Raw genomic sequence first — 24260 nt, forward strand, 5'->3', positions numbered from 1 at the left:
TTCAAATCCCAGTCTGGGCCCTTCTATGTGGAGTTTGCATGTTCTCCCTGTGCCTGCGTGGTTTCTCTGGCTTCCTCAAAACATTATTAGATGTCACTTAAACAAAAAATGAAAGAAAGAAAAGTTCAACATGTTTCTCCAAGCAAGTCAGTAAAAAATGTTATTTTGAAATTAAAGAGAGAGGAAAATGTTGACACAATATATAATTACCTTTTGTGATCTCATCATTAATGTGTTATTTAATTGCTTTAATAACAGAAATCCTCAGTCATATCATTTCTATACTCAATCAAAAAACTCATTCTTACAGAAAGATTTTCATCAATCGATTTGTCTATTTAAATGTGCCCACCCCATAAGAGCTTTGTTTTACGTTGCAAATTCCTCCTGAGAATAAAATGTAAAGCAGACAGAGAAGACATTTACAGAAACATCTCTTGACCAAGAACAGCTGTGTGTTCATTTTTTGGTCTGTATTTCCTCTGGTAACTGAAGCAGCTGGTCCCACAGCCAAACTATTGCACATTTCAGATAAACAGAACAAACATTAAAGATGCAAATGAACTCATACTCCAAAAGATCCCCATTAATCCAGTCAAGGGCTTTGTGCAAATCAACAAAACAAGTGGACATGATTTCTTGCAGTCTCAGCCACACTGCAGACGATGTGGCATAAGGAAGAAATATAATGTTTCTGATAAATCACTTTAAAACTTTTTGAAAGATGAGGGCGTAATACAACAGTACGTACATTCAGTATCCTTGAAGTTTCCTTCTTTGAAATCAGAACACGGAAAACTTTTGTTGAAAGAAAACACTTTCCTGACAATGGGATGTCTCTAACGTTAAGGAAATATCCTTGTATCTTCCTTATGCTGTTCTTCAAAATACAGTATAACGACGTTCAGGTGTCAGGTATCGTCACTCCGGTATCTCAATGGTGTCATACCTGCACTGACAAACATATCACTGGGACTTTACCTTTTTAAAGGAAAAATCTTTTCTTGTGATGAAACAGAGGCTGCTGCTCTTAATGAGTAATTCATTACCAGGAAATAGTCAAGTACTATTGAAAACACTTTAGAGCATCTTGTGATTGATATGGTGACCAACACTTTTTTTCCTTTCCAAAGGTTCACAAGGCTTCCAATGATGGATAATCTCATATAAATAGCAACATCATAAACAAAAATAATTTTCATGCACTTTGGGAGAGAGGTTAAGGCCGGACGGTCAGCAAAGACTTTACTTTTACTTCTTTAACTGTGCATACAAATATTTGCACATCAAACTGTGTTCCATGGAGGAGGTTTCAGCAAAAGTAAATAGTCTTTATAATTGTAGGTGTCTCTTCAGGTAACACCCAAGACACCCAGATTAATGTTGATTATCATCTATCTGTGACACACCTGTTTTACACGTCTCTATATATAACCATAACATACGATAAGATAAGAAAAGATAGTCCTTTATTAGTCTAGCAGTGGAGACTTACTTTTTAAATTGTAATAATGATATGAGTGGAATTGATCAACCACTAATCAACATCTTACTCACCGCCTTAAAGTCAGTTTATCAACATTACAGACAGGGCTATGCTAATAACCTTGAAATGAATTATGTGAATTTAGATGAGAGATAATAATAGTGGACAAAGCTACCATGAAGTCATCTTTAGGTGGGAAGACTACCATTTTGAAGCCTCAGGTTTGGCATTAGGACTGTTACAATTCTGGCTTGTTGCAGCCAGAAGTGAAGTGACAGTGGACACTAATAGTCATTAGATACCACTTTAAAAAGAAAAAAAAATCAACATGTCAACATGTTTCTCCAAGCAAGTCAGTAAACAATGTTATTTTGAACTTAAAGAGAGATGAAAACTTTGACACAATATATAATTACCTTTTGTGATCTCATCATTATGTATACTGTGTTATTTAGTTGCTTTAATAACAGAAATCCTCAGTCATATCATTTCTATACTTAATCAAAAACTCATTCTTGTCGGAAGATTTTGGTCAATCAGTTTTTCTATTTAAATATCCTGGCACTTAAATAACTGCCCACCCCATATGAGCTATATCTTACAATGCAAAATTTTCCAGAAAACATTTCATTAAAGACACTTTAAGATATTTGTAAGAAGTAGTGCACTTCAAGGGATTTGACCCAGTTTTCAGTATTTATAGTCTCTGCTTACAGCATCATAGACTCATAATATACAGTGTCTTATAAATGAATATCTTTCTCTGCAAACAACACAATGTCATCAATGTAAAACAAAAGACTACAGTTCATACCTTCAGTCAATAGGAAGAAATATGTTTCTGATACATCACTTTAAGACTTTCTGAAAGATGAAGGCATAATACAACAGTATGTACATTTGGTATCCTTGAAGTTTCCTTCTTTGAAATCGGAACACTGAAACCCTTTGTTGAAGGAAATCAATTTCCTGACATTGGGATGTTTCTACCAATAAGGAAATATCCTTGTGTTTTCCTTGTGCTTTTCTTCAAATCCAGTATGACGCCATTCAGGTGTAAGGTGTCACCACCCAGGTGTCTCAAGGGTGTCATACCTGCACTGACAAACATATCACTGGGATTTTACCTTTTTAAAGGTGTGATGAAACAGAGGCTGCTGCTCTTAATCAGTAATTCATTACCAGGAAACATTTAGTCAGGTGATACTGAAAACACTTTAGAGCATCTTATGGTTGATATGGTAACCAACAGTTTTTTCCATTGTCACCTGCGCTGACAAACATATCATTGAAATAATTTCGATATATAATATCGGTATATTTGTGTACCCCAAGAAAGCTACTTAGGACTCTGGACAGCATCTGCCTTTCACAGCAGGTTTTACTGTTTACTGTCTCTGTTTACTGCACAATACATTCATAATATACAGCATCTTGTAAATTAATCTCTTTCTCTGCAAACAAAACAATATCATCAACTTAGCAGAAAAGTTAATTAAAGTTCACTAAAGAAATATCTTCAGTCATTATTCTAGATCAGTTTGATTTTTTCTGTGTGTTTGGGCAAATCATTTGCACGGAGGGCAAATAAAATGAGGCCTGGGATTTCCCTGCTTCATACCAAATAGAGTAGCAAGCAAGTCCTATAATGATTCAACTTTAAACATGCCACTGGGGCTTTATGCATTAATGGCATTATAAAACATGAATGCCAGAGCAAATTCACGGCTTTCCTAAAACCAGCAAGTGGACGTGATTTCTTGCAGTCATACTCACACTGCAGACAATGTGCAATAAGGCAAAAATATTATTTGATTGATTTGATTACTTATGATACATCACTTTAAGACATCTTGAAAGATGAGAATGTAATTTCACACTATGTACATTTGATAACCTTGAACGTTCCTTCTTTGAAATAAGAACACGGAAACCTTTTGATGCACACGTATTTCTTTATACGTGTGCTGACAAACATATCAGTGGTGTTTTCCCTTTTAAAAGAATAAATACAGGCTTGCTATGAAACAGAAGCTGCTGCTCTTAATGAGTAACTCATTACTAGGAAACATGCATTCAGGTGCTACTGAACACCCTTAGGAGCATTGTATAGTTGATATGGGGACCATTTCACGCCTTTCATTTTCCACACAAATATTGACAGTTACAGTTACATATCAGTGTCCAATGCTGACATACTGTATCTGTGACACACCAGGGCGTGGGCACACCATCTCTATGCATAACCATGATTCTGACTTTATTTCTGAATTGTAATAATGATGTCATCTTATGAACACTGCAGACAGGACTAATAACCTTAAAAATAATTTTGTGAATTTAGATTATAGACTATATAATAAATAGTGGATGTGCCGACATTTTGGCTTTTTGGAGCCAGAAGTGACAGTGGAAACTGACAATTATTATATTTCTCCCATCAAGCCAACAAAAAGTGTTTGAAATTAATGAGAGGGCAAAATGTTTACACAATAAATAATTACTTTTTTGTGTTCTCAACATAATATGTACTGTGTTGTTTAGTTGCTTTAATAACAGAAATCCTCAGTCATATCATTTCTGTACTTAATCAAAAACTCATTCTTGTAGGAAGATTTTGGTCAATCAGTTTTTCTATTTTTTACTTAAATAACCGCTCACCCCATATGAGCTATATCTTACAATGCTTGCTTTAATATCAGAAATCCTCAGTCACATCAGGAGGAAATGCATTGCATTGTCTGAGAACCTAAGGTTAGAAGGTGGCACGACTTGTCAATCATAAGGTAACTATGCCCTAAAGCACTCTTTGCTTTACCATCTGTTTTGCTCTAAATGAGAACATAATTTATGGAGCCTCTGTCCCAGAACTACATGATACAATCCCAATTTTCTAAGCACTTAAAAGAATCCATCCAAGTGTGCTTTCAGTGTGCCATACTGGCCAATAAGAAGTGATGCCTCAATAGCCAATATAAACAGAAGGAGTGATTATTAGTGGGCGGTTTTAATATGGGGAGCACTCCTTTAAATTGAGGAAATCTCTACAGGTGGGTTACAACCTTCTTTGTCACTGTTATGAATTGATTGATGATTCTTTTCTTTGACAGAGTAATTACAGGATAGTGTGTTGGCCAATGTTACATGTGTTTTAATGTATAAAGATAAGAAACATATTTTATATTTGTGTCCAAGAAGAGAAGGACTGGGCAGGTGTTACAGTAATCCTTTTAATGTAAAGTAAATTGAGCATCTTCACAGGTTTCAATTCAGAAACTGAGGCATAATATGACACAGTTCCCTTGCCAGTTGACTGAGAGAATAAGTGCTTTAACATTCTTTATGCTTTTTTCATTGTTGATGATACAAACATTACACAGGCCAAGCAAAGAATTATATTCTGATCCTGAGTGGTTATCCACAATAAATTATGTGATTTTATTGTCTCAGACAGCAGACCATATTTCATATTTCTGATAATATATTTATAAATACATTTAACATAATTTCAGAAACTAGACAGCTTGATGTATGTGGATGTACCTAGATGTATGCGACAGTGCCAGCTGTCTATAGCTAACAGGAGAGCCACAGACCTTTCCATTCAGCACAACCTACAACCACTTCACAGTCTTAACAAGAGCTCTCATCAGGCAACATGAACGAAAGCGTGTGTGTTGGGGCTTTAAAATAAATGTGATTAATTAAATTAAAATTAGTAATTAAATAAATAAAAGTATGCAAATGGTGTATTTCACTGCAGTAACTGCATATTCTACTCAGCAGAAAAGTGCTTTGCATATAATAGATATTATTCCAAAATGCATTTAGATTGAGAAATTGTTCACTTGTATCAGGCATCACCAGACATTATTTGATAAACAACATGTGATTCCTTTATCCGTTTTCATTACATGTTTCTTATTGTATCTTTTGAATAAATGATACAAAGTCCTCAAAACGCCAACACATAATGTGTTTAAATTTGAAATAAGCAGTCAGGTTAATTGGAACTGACAGTTCAGTTACAGTGCAGGTGGGTAAGTGATAAAAACAGTGTAAATCACCTAATTGTTGAAATATTAAAACAACATTGTATAAATAATTGCAGCCTCTTTTGGAAATAATGTATATTTTATCATGAAAAAGTTCATACCGTACATTCTTATATTTAAAGTACTAGTTCCCGTTCCAGACAAAAGGAAAGACAATGTAAATAAAAATAAAAATATTACATACATCACAAAACATAAATTAATGTTATCGTATTATATATTATAAGTTATTAGAGTGCACCATAATGAGTTCGCTCTTGCAAAAAACATCAAAATAAACACACAAACATGTTTAAAACATTTGTTTGGCCAACACAAAATACTAAGACAGGAAGACAGGAACAGCTTGTGGGGCTATTCCTGCACTTGGTGGTAAATAAAAACGAGTGTGGCAACCAATATATGTACACCTGTGCATTTTTCGTGTGCACATCTGAGTTTATGTTGCATATGGCATGTTTGAAGCAGTACAGTGATACTATGATCCATTTCTAAGGACTGGACTTTGTTCAAATGAAACTGTAGAAGGCTTTGAGTCTAAAGTTCCTCTGTGTCTCCTGAACCTCCGCCCCTTTGTGTGTGCAGATCATCCTCAAAAACAGGATTCGTCTGCCCCTGCCTGTGCCGCTTCTGAACCTCCTCGAAGATTTGAAGAACCTTCAAAGCAGACAAACAACAGTAACAGGTTTAAGTGTAAGAATACACTGTACTGAAAATCTTAATCCAGACCGAACATAATAAAGGATATATTACCTTCGATTTAGGAATGAGACCCACTCTGAAGAAACCAATATGTCCTGTTTCAATCTTAGTGCAGTCAACCACAGTAGAAGCAATGTTTTCTGGGGAGGCCCCATCACATAACACTCCATCCACCTTACCAAGCAAAATATATATGTAGTTTACTGCACAAAATAAAAACACCAAGGCTTCTTGTATTTAATTAAACTGAAATATTGAGCTCACCTTGTTGCCCAGCTTGGCATAAACTTGATTGTGGTGAGTTGTGTCTGCTTCACCTGTAGGGTTGGCGGAGGTTACAGCGATGGGTCCCACCTGCAAGAAAAACAGTTGCTATTTTACTAAAGTCATTTAGTTTCAGTCATTTTAAGACTTGCAGTGATTAATTTCTACAGCCCTTACGAGATTTATGAGATGCGTGGCCACAGAACAGTCTGGGTTTCTGATGGCTATGCTTTGTGGAGTCCCTATGTGTATGGCAGCATCTCCTAAACCAAAGGGGTCCATCCATGGGCCTATGTGAGACAAGAAACCAGTATGAGGCTAATTCAACCCCTACCATGAAAAATTAGGCACCCACATACACAGTTACACATACAAATAAACATCCACAAATGCACACCTACCTCTGGGTATAACCATGCTAATGGAGGAGGGCCATGCAGCCTCCATGAAGTCCAGGAGGAGTGGGCTCAGGAGGTGTCTCACTGGCTCCAGCTGCTTGATGGAGGAGATCCACAGGGACATGGGTCGGTCCTGCGCCTGCTTCTTCACCCTGAAGTCATTTAGAAGGCAATTAGAGGATAATGAGAATGCATCAATGAATGGATGCAGATCATAGCACACTCACAAAAATGGAAACTTACTTGTAAGCTTTGACAACTGCGTCGGGCCTGTTGCAAGCTGCCACCAGCACATAGACAGTGTCAGTAGGCATTCCACATATGCCACCATTTTTCATGATTTCTGCAGATGAAAAAGGAGAAATGACACTCACTTCAAGTATGTAAACAACTGTGCATTTTTCAAAATCACCATTTAATTTCTTAAAGTTCTCACCTGCAATCTGCTGGACGGACGACGACTTGCGGGCTGGTAGATGCGGACAGATATTTGCACCTCCCCCGACCCCACTCAGCTTAATTAAAGGATTTCCTAAGGGGATTTGAGGGGATTGGAAGGTGCTGTTGAAAATGTGCGCCAGGAAACAATAAAAACTGATAAGCCCAAAGATGATGGTGACTCCTATGTCGTAACCGTAAGGCAGTGCACCTACTGCATCCAGCAGGAAGCTAATAAGAATGAGCTGGAAGGTGAGGGCGTGGGCAAACCAAGCGACATTTAGAAACAGTGCCGCAGCCGTCACTAAACCATTAAATAGCATGAAGCCAATGACCCCGACAGCCACATCAAAGCTCCTGGCTTCACCATACAGTCCGCCGTATCGTGTCAGCCCCCACACTGTCCACATGACCCCATAGAGGACAAAAACAGTGCTCTCAAAGGATTTACCTCGAGAAAAAGCTACTGAACCACAGATCAGCTGGAGTGCCCCTCCAGCCACCACCACCCAAGGCAGAACCAGCACAGACAGAGGATTTCTGTCACTAACTGTGGCTGTGATGGCAAAAGCTGCCAGCACATTGCAGGCGTGGCCTAACACCTCTGCATCTGCATACTTGGAGTAGCCCAGGTAAGGTGCATGCAGCTCTTTATCATGGGGTCTGAGAGTAAGGCCGGGCATCCTGGTTACTAAAGTCTTGCAATATTCCTGTCCTGTGGGAATCATTGTAGGGTAGACCATATTGAATGTGGTAATTAAAAGCATGATGGCAGAGATTACAAATATAGCTCCCTGTACACCCTGCGTGCCTCCTTGGAAGAAGCCTTGAGGCTGGGCTGCAATGGCAATACAATAAGCTACAAAGAATAACACGTAGAGCCCATCCAGCAAGCTCTTCTGACAACTGAACAGAGCCAGGACAAAGAAAAGTACAGAGAAGACAACAGGGAAGGGAACAGGCGAGTAAGGCTGAATTGAGTAGAATGATAGAAAGGCACTGTAGCCCTCTGCAAATCGTAGCACAGCACAGAAGCCATAAAATGTGGCAGCAAGTGTGTCCATGGCTCGGTAGAAGAGCACACACATTCCAACCTGGAAGACTCCAGCTGTCCACAGCCAGGGAACATGACCAACGAACAGTCTGGGAACCACACCTAACAGAGGACAGGCTAGCACAGAGGCGGACAGCAAGTTCATCACCAGACCTACTGACACTGCAGCACTGCACTTGTGGTCCTGCTCTGTTTTCAGCTCAGTTTTGCTCTTAAGATGTGTTCCTGGAAGCTCCACTTTACCACCAGTGATGATGAATAGCAGTCGTCCAAACCCGAAGTAAAGACCCACCAGAGAGACAAGAAGGTAATTAGCAGCTGTGGCAGACAGACCAAAACCTGCAGCTGACAAACCCGCAATCTGATGGGCACATGCTAAGCTAATGCCAACAGCTATGAGAAAAAGAACTGGTTTCTTTACTGTCACTGCTACACTGCCTATGATGAACAGGGCTAGCGTGAATGCTGCCAGTCCTGGGACCAGAGAGGATTTCAACTCTGTGAACTCCAACACCCCCTGCCCCACCAGGATATACACCAGACCTGAGCCGCACCACAGGGCAGAGACAGTCAAACACAGACAGGAAAACAGCAGGGCGTGGGACAGACTGCGAAGGATACCTGAGAGACAAAGAGTAAACAGAGGAGATGGACCAAAATTATTTTTTACCCACAAATATTACAAATTAACAAATTAAACAAAAAATGTGATATGCGTTTATCGAAACCAACCTGCATAAGCTAAGAGGGCTGCAATGATGAGGAGCAGAATTCCCAGTGCAGTACTGTGGATGAAACTTTTCTCAGGCGAGCTGGCATAGTCATTTATCAAAAGCAGTAAAGATCCTGCAAGTCAGAGGAAAACGCTATTATTTAAAGCCACCTGCTCTTAACTTGCCAACAGAAAAACTTCATGTGATTGTAGCATTTTGACTAAAAAGATTATGTGATTTTGTTCAATCCAATAGCAAGAGCAGGTGTTTCCATAAAAGACGACTAAGGGAGAAGTTTTATTTATTTATTTTTTTTCAGAACTTGCTGTTACCATCATATTTTTTTTTAATGTTTGCACCAAAATACAGGAGGTTGTTACCATGTCTGTGGAGATTCTCAGTCATCCAGGTCATATTCACTCAAAGAATTAAAGCAAGGCGTCTGGACTTGTGAAGATTGACTTGATTAACTTGACTTCAAGTCAATCTTCAAATCAATCTTCAATTCAAATCTTCACAAGTCCAGACGCCTTGCTTTAATTCTTTGAGTAGGAGGTTGTTACTTTATTTTTAAATATACGGCACTGGCCCATACGAGATTCACGCTAAAACTGATAAAACATCAGTCATAAAGTACAAAGGGACATCATGAAAATAAAAAATAAAAAAATAATAAAAATCTTACCGCCGGAGATGCCCAGTATGCCGACGGACACATGCAGAGAGCCGAGTTGAGCCATGGCAGGAGTCGCTTTCTGAGGATGCGGGCTGCGCTTTAATACTGCTGCGTGTGACGTCAGAACGCAGGTACGGAGGAAAATCAGCATCTGGGAAACTCCTCACTCCCGTCACAGCAACAGGCTACTGGTAAAATGATCCCTCAAGCCGTGCGTCAAATACAAAAAATAAAAAAGAGCGAATTGTAGACTTTCTTATGATAATACCTGACATTATATATACAGAGATATCATGTGGGCTGACTATGATGTTACACCATGATGTTAAAGTTCTATATTTTAATCGTAATTTAGCCTAAATGTTAACAGTAATTGTTCTTGTATGCCGTCACGAATTTCACGAACTTTCAACCAGTAAAATTGAAATAAGGTAGTAGGTTTCTCCAGCCGTGCTTCACAAAATGCAAACAAGAGCAAGACCGACGTTTACTTTAAGGTCTGCTAAAAGTATTACTACTTTCTATTGAAAACAGCTACTGGTACATGTTCAATTTATCCCGTGTTTATTTAGTCTAGTGTAGTATATCTTAAATAAACTCTAAAAGGTCTGAACGTGTACCCGTAGTTGTTTTCAGTAGAATAAAAGCATTACATAGGCTGAATAATCTGTCTTCATTAGACCTCTTTTATCTTTAGCTCATTGTGAGGAATGATTCAGCATTTCTCCTCAGTGTTTGGACAGCGGGTTGTGGGAGGAGCCAGAGGCGTGCGTAAGGCTATAAAGAGTCAGCCTCAGAGTTCAGCCTGCACACCTCCGACCCTCCTGAACGCCTCCGTTTGACACAGTGTGAAAGCCAGGCCAGCTGCGCATACAAGGTGAGCTCCATCTGCACTGTCTTCACTGACATTTTAGCTGTTTTAGTCAATAATGATCACGTTAAATGTAAAGTAAATGAATTGGTGAAATGCTTATTAAGTTTCTTTTAAATATATGTGTGTGTACATATATATATATATATATATATATATATATATATATATATATATAGCAATACTGTGAAGTCCGGCACAGCAACATCCAACACTGTAACTCCTCTTTACTGGTGTCAAATGTGTTACCTGTTGGCAAACAACCCTCCTGGCACTCCTGTCCTGTGTCACTCTCTGTCACCTGTCTGTTAGTTTTATTATGTAAACATTGGCAGCAGCAGTGCTTTTCATATCTGATCAGGCAATCAAATAGGGATTTAAATTTCAATAATTGAAGAAAAGTCACATTGTCTAGATGAATTATATTTTTAGAGTCTGGATCAGCGTGTGTGCTTTGTCTGTGTTGCATAGGAACTAGGAACCATGGTGAAGCGTGTTGCAGTTATTCTCTCAGGCTGTGGTGTCTATGATGGCAGTGAGATCCACGAGGCCTCTGCTGTCCTCGTCCATCTGAGTCGGGCTGAAGCAAAAGTAAGAGAAGTGAACTTTACAGTGTGTTTATCTGTTATTTTATGTCAAACTTGTCAGTCCAGTCCCATTTAGAGGGACTTTAAGGGACAGCTTTCACGTCTGTGTTTCTGTCCAGAGTTGACCTTTGTAACAACTCTAAAATAATTCCAGAATTTTTAGCTACGGAATCCGATCCGACATAGAAAGTTTTGTGTCATTTCAGGTGCAGATGTTTGCTCCGAATGCAGATCAGATGCATGTTGTAAATCATTGTGAGGGGAAACCCACGGCGGAGAAAAGAAACGTCTTACAGGAAAGCGCTCGCATCGCCAGGGGTGACGTGACTGATCTGGCCAAGTTGGATGTTTCAGCTTTTGATGCTGTCATCATTCCAGGTTAGGCTGGTGCAGCCATAAATAAACGTCAGAGTAAAATATTTTACATTTTTTTCTCCACCTCCACTCGTGATATGCTGAACGAATCCTGTGTGTTCTCCTTCAGGGGGCTTTGGTGTGGCAAAGAACTTGAGTGACTGGGCAGTGAAGAATAAGGACTGCAGCATCCAACCACAACTTGAAAAGGTCATCAAGGAGTTCCACAAAGCCCATAAACCGCTGGGCATGTGCTGCATCTCCCCCATCCTCGCTGCCAAAATCCTGCCAGGCTGTGAACTCACTGTGGGGCAGGACAAAGAGTGTGAAAAGTGTGTGAAACAGTTTGTCGTCATCAGATTTCTATGGCTATGGAAAAAAAAAAATCTACAGCTCTAACTTTTCCTCTCCTTTCAACTTTAGGTGGCCGTATGCTCAGACAGCAGGTGCATTGAAGGAGTTGGGCTGCAAACACGTCAACACGGATGTGGACAAAGCACACGTTGATGTCAAAAATAAGCTGGTCACCACCTGTGCGTTTATGTGCAATGCTCCCTATCACAAAGTGTTTGATGGAATAGGAGTCATGGTTAAAGAGACACTGAAACTGGCTTAAGATGTCTTTAATTACACACTGGGTGTTCATTTACTTTTAAACAAATTGTGATTTCTCTATAAGTGTGGATTTTTTTTTTTTGATCAACTTATAACACTGATCTCTCAGTATATATCGGATGTTATATCCTTAATGTGTTTTGAGATTTTCAATAAAAGTTAATCTACAAATTACAATTTTGCCATTTTTTTTTATATAAGATCAAACAATTAAAATGACAGCCTGTGAATATTCTCATTCATCCAGGTCATGGTTATCTCAAGGAAATTCAATCGAATGCAACTGGACTTAGTTATTTGTCTTTGAAGACATTTCACCTCTCATCCAAGAGGCTTCATCAGTTCATGCTCGCTTGACTAGGCTGGGACTAATTAAATTGACAAAAAAAATCCAAAAAATAATTACAGCTTGATGATATTTTTATATAGACATATATTTTCATATAGTCATATTTGCTACATTGTGTTGTATATTGTGTTGGACAAGTTTTTTTACCTTGTCCAGGCAGAGATCCATAAGACTTCTGCCTGTTAATATACATTATTCTGTGATTTAAACATCTAACTATGAAACAGCTCTGGTTTTCCCTTTGCTTGTTTGCTAGTGAGAAGTAATCCCAGCAACCCATACTGTTTGAAATTGTGGATTCAAGCAACCCAGAGACAGAATTGTAGCTTCTGCTATGGTTAAAAACCTTTTACTGCTTATTTCAGAAATACTCTTGTGTGAAATTAAGATTTCCTTTAATGAATCAACAAATTACTGTACTTCAGAGCAGTCTTTTAAGTGAAAATGTAACATTTGCATCTGGATAACATGGAGTACAGTTTGTTAAATTTTTGAAAGTTGAACAAAGGTTTGGTAAGAAGTTACACTACACACCAAAACTCTAAAAATCAAGTCAAGAAGAATTCAGAATCACTTTATTGGCAGTATATATATATTTTACATGCACGCATACAATGTCTTCTGCATTTCACCCATCCTTAGTTGAACACACATGCAACAAACCTCCTGTGAAACACACAAGAGCAGTGGGCTGCATAGAGCACCTGGGTGGGGGTTAATTGGGGATTAAGTGCCTTGCCCAAGGAGGGCATTTTTCACATTAATCACTCCACCACACCCAAATTTTTCCTGCCTGTGGGGTAATCGAGCCAGCAACCCTCCGATCACAAGCCGCTTCTCCAACCTCTAGACCGCGGCTGCCCCCGTGTTCTGTCAAACAGAACACCTCAGCTTTTTGAATCATATTTCAGCTTTTCGCAAATAATTATGAGTAATTTCATGAAATAAAGCCGGTACATAGAAATACTAAGATCCATTTATATGCCAATGTCATGTTATTTTGACAGTTTATTTTAAAGTTTAATCTGAAGCAGTACAGTTGCGTTTTTATATGGCACAATACAATGTCCACAAATTGTGAACATGAAAACAACAATTATTAATCAGTTCAAGATATTTTGGTACAGTAGTGTAGAAAATATACCATAGGTGCCACCTATTTTTGAAACATTATGCTATTCATACACACAGAGTAGATATTTGGCCCAAGCATGAAATATTGCTGTAATGAGTACAGGTAACTGGGAAGAATCAAGAAAGGGTTCATGTGGTTTTGTTAGAGAAATGATTGAAGCGATCCGTTCCAAAGGCCAGAGTTGTAGCATGAAATTTCCTGGGACGATTAGGATCCTACAGACAACAGAAAGAATCAGAATCAATAAATGGTATTACACAGTGAACTTGCATGATATAAAGGAATACATCAATATTCAGGCTTGTCTGACCTGGATGGGATATGCACAGGTGGGAACATAACGGATCACAAACCCACAGCGCCTCCTCTGGGATGTGTTGGCATCGCTGGCATGGACGAGGAGTCCATCATGTATCTGCCAAAACAAATCCAAAATGAATTCATCATGTATTGCACTCAGTAACAATTATTTAAAAAAAAATGAATAAACTCACAGACATCTGCCCAGCTAACAGAGGGCAAAGCAATGCCTTGTCAGTCTCTATCAGCTCTTCTGGTATCTCCTGGTTGACTGACAGCATGTTTCCAGGGCGACTTGCTTGGCGATGGGGCAACATGCCAGCGCAGTGGCTACCTACGAGACAAAAAAAAAAAAAAAGCAGCACACTTCAGAGACCCTCGTCTGCTCCTCTAAAAGGTCAAACAACATGCGTCAAGGGAAGCTTTTCATGGAGACGTGTCTGCTTTTATTTAGCTGAGGATCAAACATTGCAGTTGCTAAATGCACAAATTCACCCGAGAGCCATAAATGAGTAGCTGAGGTACCTGGGATGACCTGAAGGGCGCCGTTCTCCTTCACTGAGTCATCTAATGCGAGCCACACAGAGAGAACAGGACCACCAGCAATGCCCCAATATCTGCGAATAAAACTACTACAGTTAGACAAACTGAAACAAAGCAAAACAAAACCTTCCAGCGTTTTTAATATTTTCTTCAGTGTTTGAATCAACCTCATATCTTGATGCCAGGCCACATATGGGACTTCATTCTCTCCAGCATTCCCATCAGGTTTGAGTGTTGGGTATTTACAGATGAAACGGGAGTCCAGCAGGATGACGTCAGGGCCCAAGATGGCTTTGACCACTTTTAAGATTTGAGGGTGTTTGGTCAGGTCCCTCACCCACGGATACTGAAGGTGAACACAGTGGAGGCTGTACTGGGTGTACTCTTGACCTGGAAACATACAAACACACAATATACCCATTTAATGACAACTTGTGCTCGGTTATTTCATTTTCAAACATTAATTTTGAGGAGCACAATAACAGACAAGCACGAAACCCCAGTCCTGGGATCCCAGTATTATTATTTTCACTTACTTCTGCATGCTTTCTCTTTTTCCTGACTAACTTGCCCTCTTCATCCCTCTCCTTGCTCATGCTCCTTCATCTTCCACTGGTACTTACCAAATTCCCTCTCCAGCTCAGAAAAGGCATGCTTGGCCTCCCTCAGCTCTGTGTCTGTCAACACAGGCAGTGCTGAGAGGAAGCCTTGTTGGTTGTAGATCTCCTGCAGTTTAGCCTCAGATGTAGTCATCTCTATTAGTGTGCTCCACCACAGATGCCTTGGGCGTTCTGCTTCCAAAATTTATAAGGTAGACACCATGGTGGAGGTGAAGATTAGGGGGAAGACCACAGAAAGAGAGAAGATAAAGTTTAACTATGTTTTCCCTAAGACTGTTTTTAATCTATTTGTATTTTAGTTGTTTATGTAGACATAAAAAGAAAACATGTCCTGCCCACCTTACCTGATGGGAATGAAAACATATAAAACCACATTTACGTGGGTCACACTGAGCACCACCTTGTTCCACTTGCACTACAAGACCAATATAACCCTGGAGACTATGCCTCAGTGCCTGCGTGAAACACTCTGTTGTCCATATTAAGAGTCTCATTGTTAAGCTGTATCTGTTGGCTAAAACAGGTCAGGAAAAAAGAGCCTTTCACTCATTATAGTGGACAAGCCAAAGACTGAAACTGTCCTTTGAGCTCCATAATCCTCTGAGTGAAACATCAACACTTCACCTGCAGTGATGCAACACTGCCTTTTTATGAGATAAAATTGGCAAAACCGCAGTGAAAAAAAAAATAGAGCGTTACATTTCTGCATTCATGCTTAAATGAAATATATATAGATAAACCAATCAAATGTATACTAGATGATTACATTAAAACATAAGAAGTAGTAGACTTCTATCTTGTCCAGGTAGAGTCATACCAAATTACTTTAATCGTAATTAATAGTACCTGTCAGTTTTAATTTACTAATTACTATTACAGTGCCTCCGTACCTGCCTGCTGTTCAGTCTTCCCTTCTTTCTGTGAGTCTGGGTTCTGGATACTACTTAAGAGCTTCTGTGGTCATGCTTATATACTGCACAGAGCACTTGTCTGTCAGCATCTCATTATGCAACTCCCATCCTAAAGTAAACGTGGTGTGATATTTACAATAAGGAGGAACAAAAACAAGGAAAACAAATATAAATGGAAAACCCATGACTGAGTGATACACACTGCAGTACATATGAGGTGCAGTGTGTGTAACATAAAACCTTTTTCTTTCCAGGACCTATGTGCCAGAGCTGGGATAATCTCCTTTTACAAGGCTCGTATTGTTTTACCACCAGGAAACAGATACTCAGACTCACTGACATGAAGGGTGGCGGTGTCTTAAATCGTGAAAATGATCCACACTGAAATAATGCAAACAATTTAAGGTAACTCATTATTCAGTGACAACCATCACATTCAACTTCTGTTTCCTAGGCAAACATAGGAATTATGACTGATAAGTGTGCAAACAGGGCTGAGTAAAGGATGAATGACAGGAGGTAACACGATAACAGTTGGCCATCTTTCTCTTTGCTTAATTGCTGTCATAATTATTGTTCTGGATACTATAAATATCATTATATATTTATATTCATTATTAGCAGAAGAGACAGTAACATCCTCATCTTATTTCCCAACAAATGTAAACCAACTTCCCTTGAGAAAAAAATAAAATACATAATCCTCCCCTTTTTCTGACCCTGATTCCCCTCCAGGTATTTTTTTTTTTTACAGCGCCTTACTTATTAACTAGGTGCTTTTCTTTTGATTTATAACATCTCAAATGAGAAAGATGTTCAGCAGTGCCCACATAAGTTGCGGGTTTCCTTCTCTGAAAACTGTGCTACAGTTTCCTCTAACAGCAGCATCCACATTTTCACTTCCTTGACAGTGATTTACAAATGCACTGTGCTATGCGTATATGTGTGCATGCATCAGAACATTCAGTAAATCAATGATTAAACTGACCCAAATGAAACCAAATGAATAGTTTAATTGTTGCAGTGTGTTTAACAAAATACAATGTGCGTAATGTGCAGTATTGTAAAAGAGTGATTCACATTCTCTTATGGGAACTTCCCAAGGATGTTGAGAAAATAATTCACAGGGGAAAATTCTTGATCACTCAGGGGCCAACTGTTGTGTGATGACTGTATCAGTAGTTTCAGATCTTTTATGAACCAGTGACTTGGAAACACCGGGAAACATTCACTCAGCAGCACACTTCAGAGTCCCTCGTCTGCCCTTTGACGGCTGTTCTGTGACTCCCGCTCAAATGCAGTGTCCTTGTCCGACTTTCTGATGTCATTGCAAACACATTTTATCATATGGTCGGCTGTTTTAATGAACCAGGACGTTTTGAGAAGAAATTCTTTTTTTTACAAACTTAAAGTAATGCACCAAAAAGAGAAGAAATCATTAAACAATCATCATTAATAAGATTACAACTGCGTGCATCCTCCTCTGTCACAAAGACATTGAAGCGGATCAGTTACTATTATTAGCCTAGTTATTATTACGCTACTTATTATATTATTATAATATTTTGACTATTTTTGTGTTTTTTTAATATCAGGAGATATATTAGACATATTAAATACAGGTACAAAACAGTTACTGTCACGTAATATACATAAAAAGGCTGTAGACTATAATCTACAATTTATGTGTGAACTTTCTTCATTAAGAAAGGTAACAAGCAGAACTTCTGAAAGGTCAAACAACATGCTTGATTCCAGAATTTCTCATGGGGTATTTCCAGCCACATGCTATTTTGGTCAATAGTAATCAGATGAAAGCACAGATGGTGGCAAAATACTATACTTGCTTTTAAAATCCAATGATACCTGTGATGTAGATTTACTGGAGCTCCTCTTTAATGATGCAATAGTGCCAGAGGAGAATTTTCCAGAGGAGAATTACTGATTTGTAACTCATACATTTAAAATTTCATTTACTTTGTGTACTTTTTTTCTCTTTTTTTCTGACTCAGTTTGACTCTTTGTCCCTGGTTAGGTGCTTAGGGCAGAGAGGATGGTGCTGTTTTCTCTTCTCTCCACTTTGTGTCCTCTTGTCTCCTCCCAGTGGCTGTTGCTCATTATTGCAGCGGTGGACAAGCACAGGATCCTTGTTTGGAGACGTCTTCTTCAGCAACAGCCGCTGCAGCACCTGTTTGTCAGACCTCTCCCGTCGGAAATCATCCTCATAAATCTTGAGCTGCAGCGATGTCAGAACCCCAGAAAGTAAAATCAACATTATTTTAAACCTTTGGAGATGTGGAGATGAGTAAAAGTTCAGTTAAGGCCTTTTAAGCTTTATTTTAGCATGTAAGGTATTTAAGTAATTTACGTGAGGTATAAGGCATTTCAGTCTTTATTTTGACATAAATGATCACAGCACTGCTGCATGGATTCTCAGTTGTCTGAGCACATCGTTTTTCTGGCTGAAGCGTAATCATGCTTGCGTTTGTCTGTGTGAGTGTGTGTTTTGCGTGTGAGACTGTGCACATAATTAAAACACTACCTGCTCTTGCAGTAGTGCCACCTGTTGGCGCATCTCCTCCCTCTTCTTCCTCAGCCTCCGATTTTCCTGCAGTGTTTGTTTGTGGTCATTATGCTCTGTCTCGTATTCTGCCTCATAAATTTGGGTCTGCTGACATAAGACATTGATATGGCAGTGAACCAATAACGGAGCCATATCTTGTGATCAGCAGATCCTGTACTTCTTATTATGCTGTGAACACATTTCAGAATATTACAAAGCCACCACTTGGTGGTGCAGTTCACTGTCTAATTCAAGCATAAGCTTTAAGCATATCTTTGCCTGGCAACAGTGAGTTGACATCAGTTCTGCTCTCATCACATCAGAAATGGGAACATTTTTTGATGCTGTGCTGAAGAGAGCATCCCACCTGACATCTCAGTGCCTCCAGCTGCTCTTTTAGATCCTTCACTTCTTGCTGGGAGTCGCCCAGTGGGGCACTGCTGCTTTGGCTTTTTCCATGCCAACCTGCCTCTGGGTTGGAAGAAGCTGGGAAAAAGGAGGATGATGGGTTGTATCCAGAAACATGAGTGGGTGACAGGTTGGGACCTCCTGGAGGGTTATTAATGGGGCATGACACAGGGCTGCGAATCACAGCGCTGAAGCCGCCCTTTAGTAAAGACACAAGACACACTAATTAATGCTACTGAATATTGGAGAATATTGACAGAAATGAAAATGTACAAATGCATCACATGTACAGACGGGTGGCAGGTATACTACCTGTTTGGCAGGTGTACAATCTTTTTCTGGGTAGTGCATTTTGCTCTCCACCAGTCTGATGTACTCTTGCAACTCCTGATTCTTCTTCAGCTCCTGCATTAAAGTCTGCTCATAGTACTCCTTCGCACTCTGCAACCACAAACAATACAGTGAACCTCAACATTGTAACCCAAACACAACCCACAGTGAGACCCCCCCCCATATGCAATGAACTTTATGTGTATACCATCGGTTATGTGTGTACATTTACATTTTCTTTGTGCAAGCTTGCAGTTTTGTTGTGTATTCACCTGTTGGTGCTCGACTTTGAGCAGCAGCCTGCTGTTGAGCTGTTTGATGGCAGCGTTCTCCAGCTCCAAAGTCTCTACTCTGTGCTGTAGACTCAGTGTAGCACTGCGGTACACTTGGTCCCAGTCCTCATTCAGCTTCATCAGCTGTAACACACCATCATCGTCACGTAGCCATGAATGCCATGACATTGAATAATGTCATCCATCATTCACGGCCTTCACACGAGTTTTGGTATCAGGAAGTGAATTTAGGTCAATGAGGCGAGACTCTTAAAGCTTCACTCCTTACATGTGCACTCCCTACACATCACATCGCTGTTTACAGCAGCTGAAAGGAGCATCTAATTAAAATCAAGAAGCAAAGGTTGTGTAATTGTGAAAAATGTCACTGTAATAGATCACAAGCAGCAGTTTTCATACACTCCTCCTCTTGTTTTTAAGAGAGAAATAAATGTAATTGCCAACATCATCACTACAAATGTGGATCTGTAGAGTTTCTCCAACAGTTTTAAGTTGATATTGTACCTCTTTGTTAACTCTGCGGAGCTCAGTGTTTCTGTTGAGCAGCAGCAGCTTCTCTTGGTCCGTGGAGGTGACAGTCATACTCTCAGTGATCAGAGTGACCTGCTCCTCAGTGGACAACAGCCTGTCACCCACGGGACTCACATCCTCTGTCCTGCACACACACCAACACAGAGAAGCAGTTTACATATGCATGCAGAATAAGTCCCATAAATAAAGTCATGATGAAGAACATTAGCAGAGGATTTCCATTAATAAGCAAACACGTGTGCGAACAAAAGAATGTCAGAGTACTTTTGAACACCCACTCACATAGAGTGCACTTTACAGAGAATCGAACTGGAGCTATTATGCACACCCACGCACACACATGCATGCACAGTCACATTATGCACTCAAGACACTCAGACACACACACACACAGAGGGAAATAGTGGTGCATTAGCTGTATCCACAGTCCTTGCTAATCAAAATATCTGTGTGTTTACTATCAGATGTGTTTGTATATCGATAGCCTCTGGAAACAATGTGGCTGATGATCCCTGGAAAATGTTGATTTCTACTGAACCACTTGGAGGAAGATATTTGCAAAGAATTATTAGTCAAACTAGCTTGCTTTCCACCAGCTCATTTCTAAAAGGAATAGCTCACATGGAATCAAAAGAGATCTGAAGTCCAAGGGGAGTCTGCACAGGAGGTAACACACAATTGTCCGTGTAGCCCCCATCTTTTTCACACAAACATACTGTTGAACTGCCATAACCTCAGAGACTTAAACACTATAAGGATCACAATCTGCGATCACCTCTTAACCCCCTCAAGGCTAGACTCTCCTGAAACACATGCTTTCATCCACTTACGCATGGTGTCCTGCTGTGTGATAACCAGTGTTACACAGTTTCCGAGAGCTTCATTCACAGGTCAAAGCAGTACAAGGAACAAGAGGATGCAGATCTATTTTAATGCCAAAATGACACACAAATGTATGATGTTTTTGGTTGTATATTGGTGACAAGATGCTGATGTTTTGTGAAAATTTTGGACCATCAGTTTGAGTGATTTTCACAACAAATAGTGCCTGGACACATAAAAACATGGAATATGAGCATTTATTTCCTAAAGCTCAAAGGATAATTTCTGAGAACTTGCAGTTGTACAGAAGTTTACATGTGGGACTATTTCTTTCTGGGAGCAGTGATTCACTGGAGTTTTTGCTGACTACCTGGCAGTGACAGCCCTCATTAAGATCACAAATGACACATCACTTTCCATATAAGATATAAAATATTTGTCAAAATCTACACTTTGTGCCCTCTGACATTCCTCAGGGTTCAACAAGACAAGATAGAGCTATAGAGAAGGCCGATTATGGCCACTGATGAGTAAATCATCCGCACATAACCAACAGACAGAAGCCGAAATAAATGAAACAGTCAGTATGATCACATAATGCTGAAATACCCATGTCCAACACCCTGTCTTGGCAAGTCAGCACTGTATACTCAGCTGTCCTGTTGGGACCACATTATGCTCCATGTTTTAATGATCCAATATACACTGTGTGACCCAGTTTGACAAAGTTTTCAGTCGTATGCCATTATAGAAGGACACTAAAATGCCACTTCTGCCAGCAGCACTATGGTAATTCACTGTCATGGCATATGATAAATATGGGGATAATATCTTTCCTTCTTGCTGGTGGCAACCCTGACAAATACAACACTTCATCTCTGTGCGCGACTGTTCTCAACCCTTACACCAAAGAGCAGTGGACTTTTCTGTAGGTAGTGTGGTCATGGTTTTTACCAGGTCATGGTTTTTGTCATGTGTTCCCACATGAAGAACCATGGCTAGTGTTCTTATATGTACATAAAAAGAAGTAACAGTAATATACGAAAGTTATTTCAGGCTGTTGACATTTTATTATTATATGATAATTGATATTTACTAGCGTTTTTACAAATGTGATGTATTATCAGCATTGTTAAATAAAGAACCGTGCCTTACATATTTATGACATCATGGGGAAGTCCACGGTTACTCTTTCATCCTCTGTTCATGGAACTAAAATTCTTCATATAATGATCTCAGCGTCCATGAAATCAAGAAATAAAATTTATCTGTACTGTGGGTTTGAAACAGTTTCCAGATTTTCTTGGATAAATCAGGGAATAGTAAAAATGAAACCTTCCCACCTATCACAAAGGCTCAAGTTATTTTTAAGAATGCTTGGTAACAACATGGGCTTAATCCAATTATAGGAATTACTATACAAAACAATAAAATATAAAATATTTTATACTTATGGACAGTCAGAGAGTTGTAATAGTACTTCCTTGCTATCATTTACCACTCTAGTTGGTAGACCTTTACATTAAATTGCTGTAGGCTGTTCTATTATGTGCTCTTAATTTTGAGTTTACCCCAGTATGTAGAAATGTTGAGGATACATACCACAATTCTTCAGCTGAATTGTGTTTCTGTTGGTTCTGAGGGAGGCTGCTGTCACTCTTTGGTGAAGTATCTTTCTGCGTTCCTGCTGCTGATGATAATGATGAGGAAGATGACAAAGACAACACATCTCCATCCATGACAGATCAAATCCTCAAATCTTCATAAAGTGTGAAAGGAAATTAAAACGTTGCGATACGCATGGGACGAAGCTTCTCTTCATAAAGTCCCTGCCGAGCATGTGGTTGAAAGTAAATAGTGTCATCAGTATTGATACGTAACAAAAGAGGAAGTAGCTCACACCACATGATGCAGTTAAGAGAATAGGAAGTGACACTGACAACTGTTTTAGCTGTATTCGAGAGGGTTAGTCCCACTGTGGTGGGCTGTTTAAATGTACTGCAAATTACAATGACTGTACAGTACTCAAAATGTTTACCCATTTGACATTTTGTTTTGTTCTGACATCATTAGGAGAATCTGGGAAACTCCACTCAGTGTGAAGTGTGTGTGTTTGTGTGCATGTGTTGTGTGTTTATGCTTATGTGCGCGTTACCTGTTAGCCAAGCTGTTGTTGTATGCTGTTAAATGAGCAATTCAGGAAAGAGCTAATAGCAGGAGAGCTGAATAGATATGCATAATTTCTCCATGATTACATATTGCAGGACATGTAATTGATAATAATGGTAACGCATACATTTATTCATGACAAATAATGATAGGGTCAGGCTGATTGCATTCACTAGTCTGCTCATTACTGGGATTGAGGGAAGTGGGCTGCAGCAGGTTAATTAGGAAATCACATGTTCATCCAAGGGACAATCAAGTAAATTAAAGGATTTTTGTTAATTATGTTCCTCTTAGTCAGGCTAAGCTATCTTTTATTAACACTAGGAAAATTAATTTGCCGACCTCATTTGCTGCACGTTTTCCACCACCAACTGAATCCAAGGGACTCTAAGCTACTTGTTGTAAAGAAATAGGTACCATGCGGCAAAAGGAAGAGCTGCTGTTCAGTGGCTCAGATGTGAATATCCTGCTCACTCTCATAGTTTACGTTTGCGAGTTCAAAGGTAAAATAGAAACTGGGGATCTCCTGCACATTCATCAGTGACACTTGTCAGCATCACGATAGTATGTCGTTGTCACTTGTCAGTTTGCCTTAAGGTGGCAATCTGTACAGCATACAGATTTAAAAGATCCCAAAAATGAAAACAAAAAAGTGTACAACTGCCGAACAAAAAAGAGATTTTAAAACATTTCATACATGGTGCACAATGCCAACATCCTGTCTCACAGCAGCAGGGTTCCAGGTTCGAGTCTGGGACCTTCTGTGTTCTCCGTGTTCCTGTGTGGGTTTTTCCCCGGGTACTCTGTTTTCCTCCCACAGTCTCAAAAATCTGCACATTAAGCTAATTAGCTACTCTAAATTGCCCCTACTAGTGAATATGTGAATTTGTCTGATTGTTCCTCTTTGGCGACCATTCTCAGCTGGGATAGGTGATCCTGCATGTATAAGAGAGAATGAATGGATGGCAGAGCGGCCATACCAGATGTCATGTCAGTCCATCCACTTCAGTTTGGATGAAGGTGGGGGACTGACAGGCCATCATTGCTATCCCTAAAGCCATTTCCCCCAGCGA

General features: G+C 39.5%; 4 protein-coding genes across 6 annotated transcripts; 1 reads left to right on the forward strand and 3 right to left on the reverse strand.

Annotated features, from left to right (window-relative positions):
• Window positions 1-4871: 4871 nt before the first annotated feature.
• si:ch211-153b23.4 (uncharacterized protein LOC335392 homolog) lies at window positions 4872-10489 on the reverse strand. The gene is made up of 9 exons (XM_046406004.1): window positions 9796-10489; window positions 9130-9243; window positions 7342-9018; window positions 7149-7248; window positions 6909-7057; window positions 6685-6797; window positions 6508-6597; window positions 6295-6417; window positions 4872-6198 (listed from the first exon to the last, which is right to left on the reverse strand). Exons 1-9 carry the CDS (start codon window positions 9935-9937, stop codon window positions 6079-6081), a joined length of 2628 nt encoding a protein of 875 aa, XP_046261960.1. The 5' UTR covers window positions 9938-10489; the 3' UTR covers window positions 4872-6078.
• Window positions 10490-10519: 30 nt separating this feature from the next.
• Window positions 10520-12387, forward strand: si:ch211-153b23.5 (uncharacterized protein LOC321177 homolog). 2 transcript variants are annotated; one of them, XM_046406005.1, is made up of 5 exons: window positions 10520-10663; window positions 11129-11248; window positions 11451-11622; window positions 11729-11930; window positions 12022-12387. In XM_046406005.1, the coding sequence occupies exons 2-5, from the start codon at window positions 11141-11143 to the stop codon at window positions 12212-12214; spliced, it is 675 nt and encodes a 224-aa protein (XP_046261961.1). In that variant the 5' UTR covers window positions 10520-10663; window positions 11129-11140; the 3' UTR covers window positions 12215-12387. The 2 variants fall into 2 exon arrangements, with proteins under 2 accessions (XP_046261961.1, XP_046261962.1); XM_046406006.1 differs by having other exon boundaries at window positions 10526-10663; window positions 11136-11248.
• A 730-nt stretch (window positions 12388-13117) lies between these two features.
• zgc:174917 (uncharacterized protein LOC565650 homolog) lies at window positions 13118-16085 on the reverse strand. The gene is made up of 7 exons (XM_046406007.1): window positions 16051-16085; window positions 15164-15331; window positions 14708-14930; window positions 14523-14614; window positions 14192-14331; window positions 14008-14112; window positions 13118-13912 (listed from the first exon to the last, which is right to left on the reverse strand). The coding sequence occupies exons 2-7, from the start codon at window positions 15291-15293 to the stop codon at window positions 13826-13828; spliced, it is 777 nt and encodes a 258-aa protein (XP_046261963.1). The 5' UTR covers window positions 15294-15331; window positions 16051-16085; the 3' UTR covers window positions 13118-13825.
• Window positions 16086-17064: 979 nt separating this feature from the next.
• Window positions 17065-22877, reverse strand: si:ch211-153b23.7. Of its 2 annotated transcripts, none has more exons than XM_046406009.1 (7): window positions 22621-22877; window positions 20170-20320; window positions 19645-19788; window positions 19355-19483; window positions 19002-19241; window positions 18614-18742; window positions 17065-18307 (listed from the first exon to the last, which is right to left on the reverse strand). In XM_046406009.1, the coding sequence occupies exons 1-7, from the start codon at window positions 22755-22757 to the stop codon at window positions 18080-18082; spliced, it is 1158 nt and encodes a 385-aa protein (XP_046261965.1). In that variant the 5' UTR covers window positions 22758-22877; the 3' UTR covers window positions 17065-18079. The 2 variants fall into 2 exon arrangements, with proteins under 2 accessions (XP_046261965.1, XP_046261966.1); XM_046406010.1 differs by having other exon boundaries at window positions 18614-18739; window positions 22621-22876.
• Window positions 22878-24260: the final 1383 nt, after the last annotated feature.

This window comes from Scatophagus argus, chromosome 12 (genome assembly GCF_020382885.2).
Source record: "Scatophagus argus isolate fScaArg1 chromosome 12, fScaArg1.pri, whole genome shotgun sequence".
In the NCBI taxonomy this organism is placed as follows: domain Eukaryota; kingdom Metazoa; phylum Chordata; class Actinopteri; family Scatophagidae; genus Scatophagus; species Scatophagus argus.

Bases quoted from the DNA above. Each gene is read 5' to 3' on its own strand.
- zgc:174917 (XM_046406007.1), bottom strand. From the start codon at position 15,293: ATGACTACATCTGAGGCTAAACTGCAGGAGATCTACAACCAACAAGGC. The intron at 14,615-14,707 runs GTTGATTCAAAC...TTTTATTCGCAG, and splicing joins GCCTGGCATCAAGATATGAG to ATATTGGGGCATTGCTGGTG. The intron at 14,113-14,191 runs GTGAGTTTATTC...TTGTTTTGGCAG, and splicing joins TGTTAGCTGGGCAGATGTCT to ATACATGATGGACTCCTCGT.
- si:ch211-153b23.7 (XM_046406009.1), bottom strand. From the start codon at position 22,757: ATGGATGGAGATGTGTTGTCTTTGTCATCTTCCTCATCATTATCATCA. The intron at 19,484-19,644 runs GTGAATACACAA...TTGTGGTTGCAG, and splicing joins TCAAAGTCGAGCACCAACAG to AGTGCGAAGGAGTACTATGA. The intron at 19,242-19,354 runs GTAGTATACCTG...TCTTTACTAAAG, and splicing joins ATTGTACACCTGCCAAACAG to GGCGGCTTCAGCGCTGTGAT.
- si:ch211-153b23.5 (XM_046406005.1), top strand. From the start codon at position 11,141: ATGGTGAAGCGTGTTGCAGTTATTCTCTCAGGCTGTGGTGTCTATGAT. The intron at 11,623-11,728 runs GTTAGGCTGGTG...GTTCTCCTTCAG, and splicing joins TGATGCTGTCATCATTCCAG to GGGGCTTTGGTGTGGCAAAG. The intron at 11,931-12,021 runs GTGTGTGAAACA...TTTCAACTTTAG, and splicing joins CAGGACAAAGAGTGTGAAAA to GTGGCCGTATGCTCAGACAG.
- si:ch211-153b23.4 (XM_046406004.1), bottom strand. From the start codon at position 9,937: ATGCTGATTTTCCTCCGTACCTGCGTTCTGACGTCACACGCAGCAGTA. The intron at 9,019-9,129 runs GTTGGTTTCGAT...TTTGTCTCTCAG, and splicing joins AGCCCTCTTAGCTTATGCAG to GTATCCTTCGCAGTCTGTCC. The intron at 6,598-6,684 runs GTAAGGGCTGTA...TTTTTCTTGCAG, and splicing joins CCACGCATCTCATAAATCTC to GTGGGACCCATCGCTGTAAC.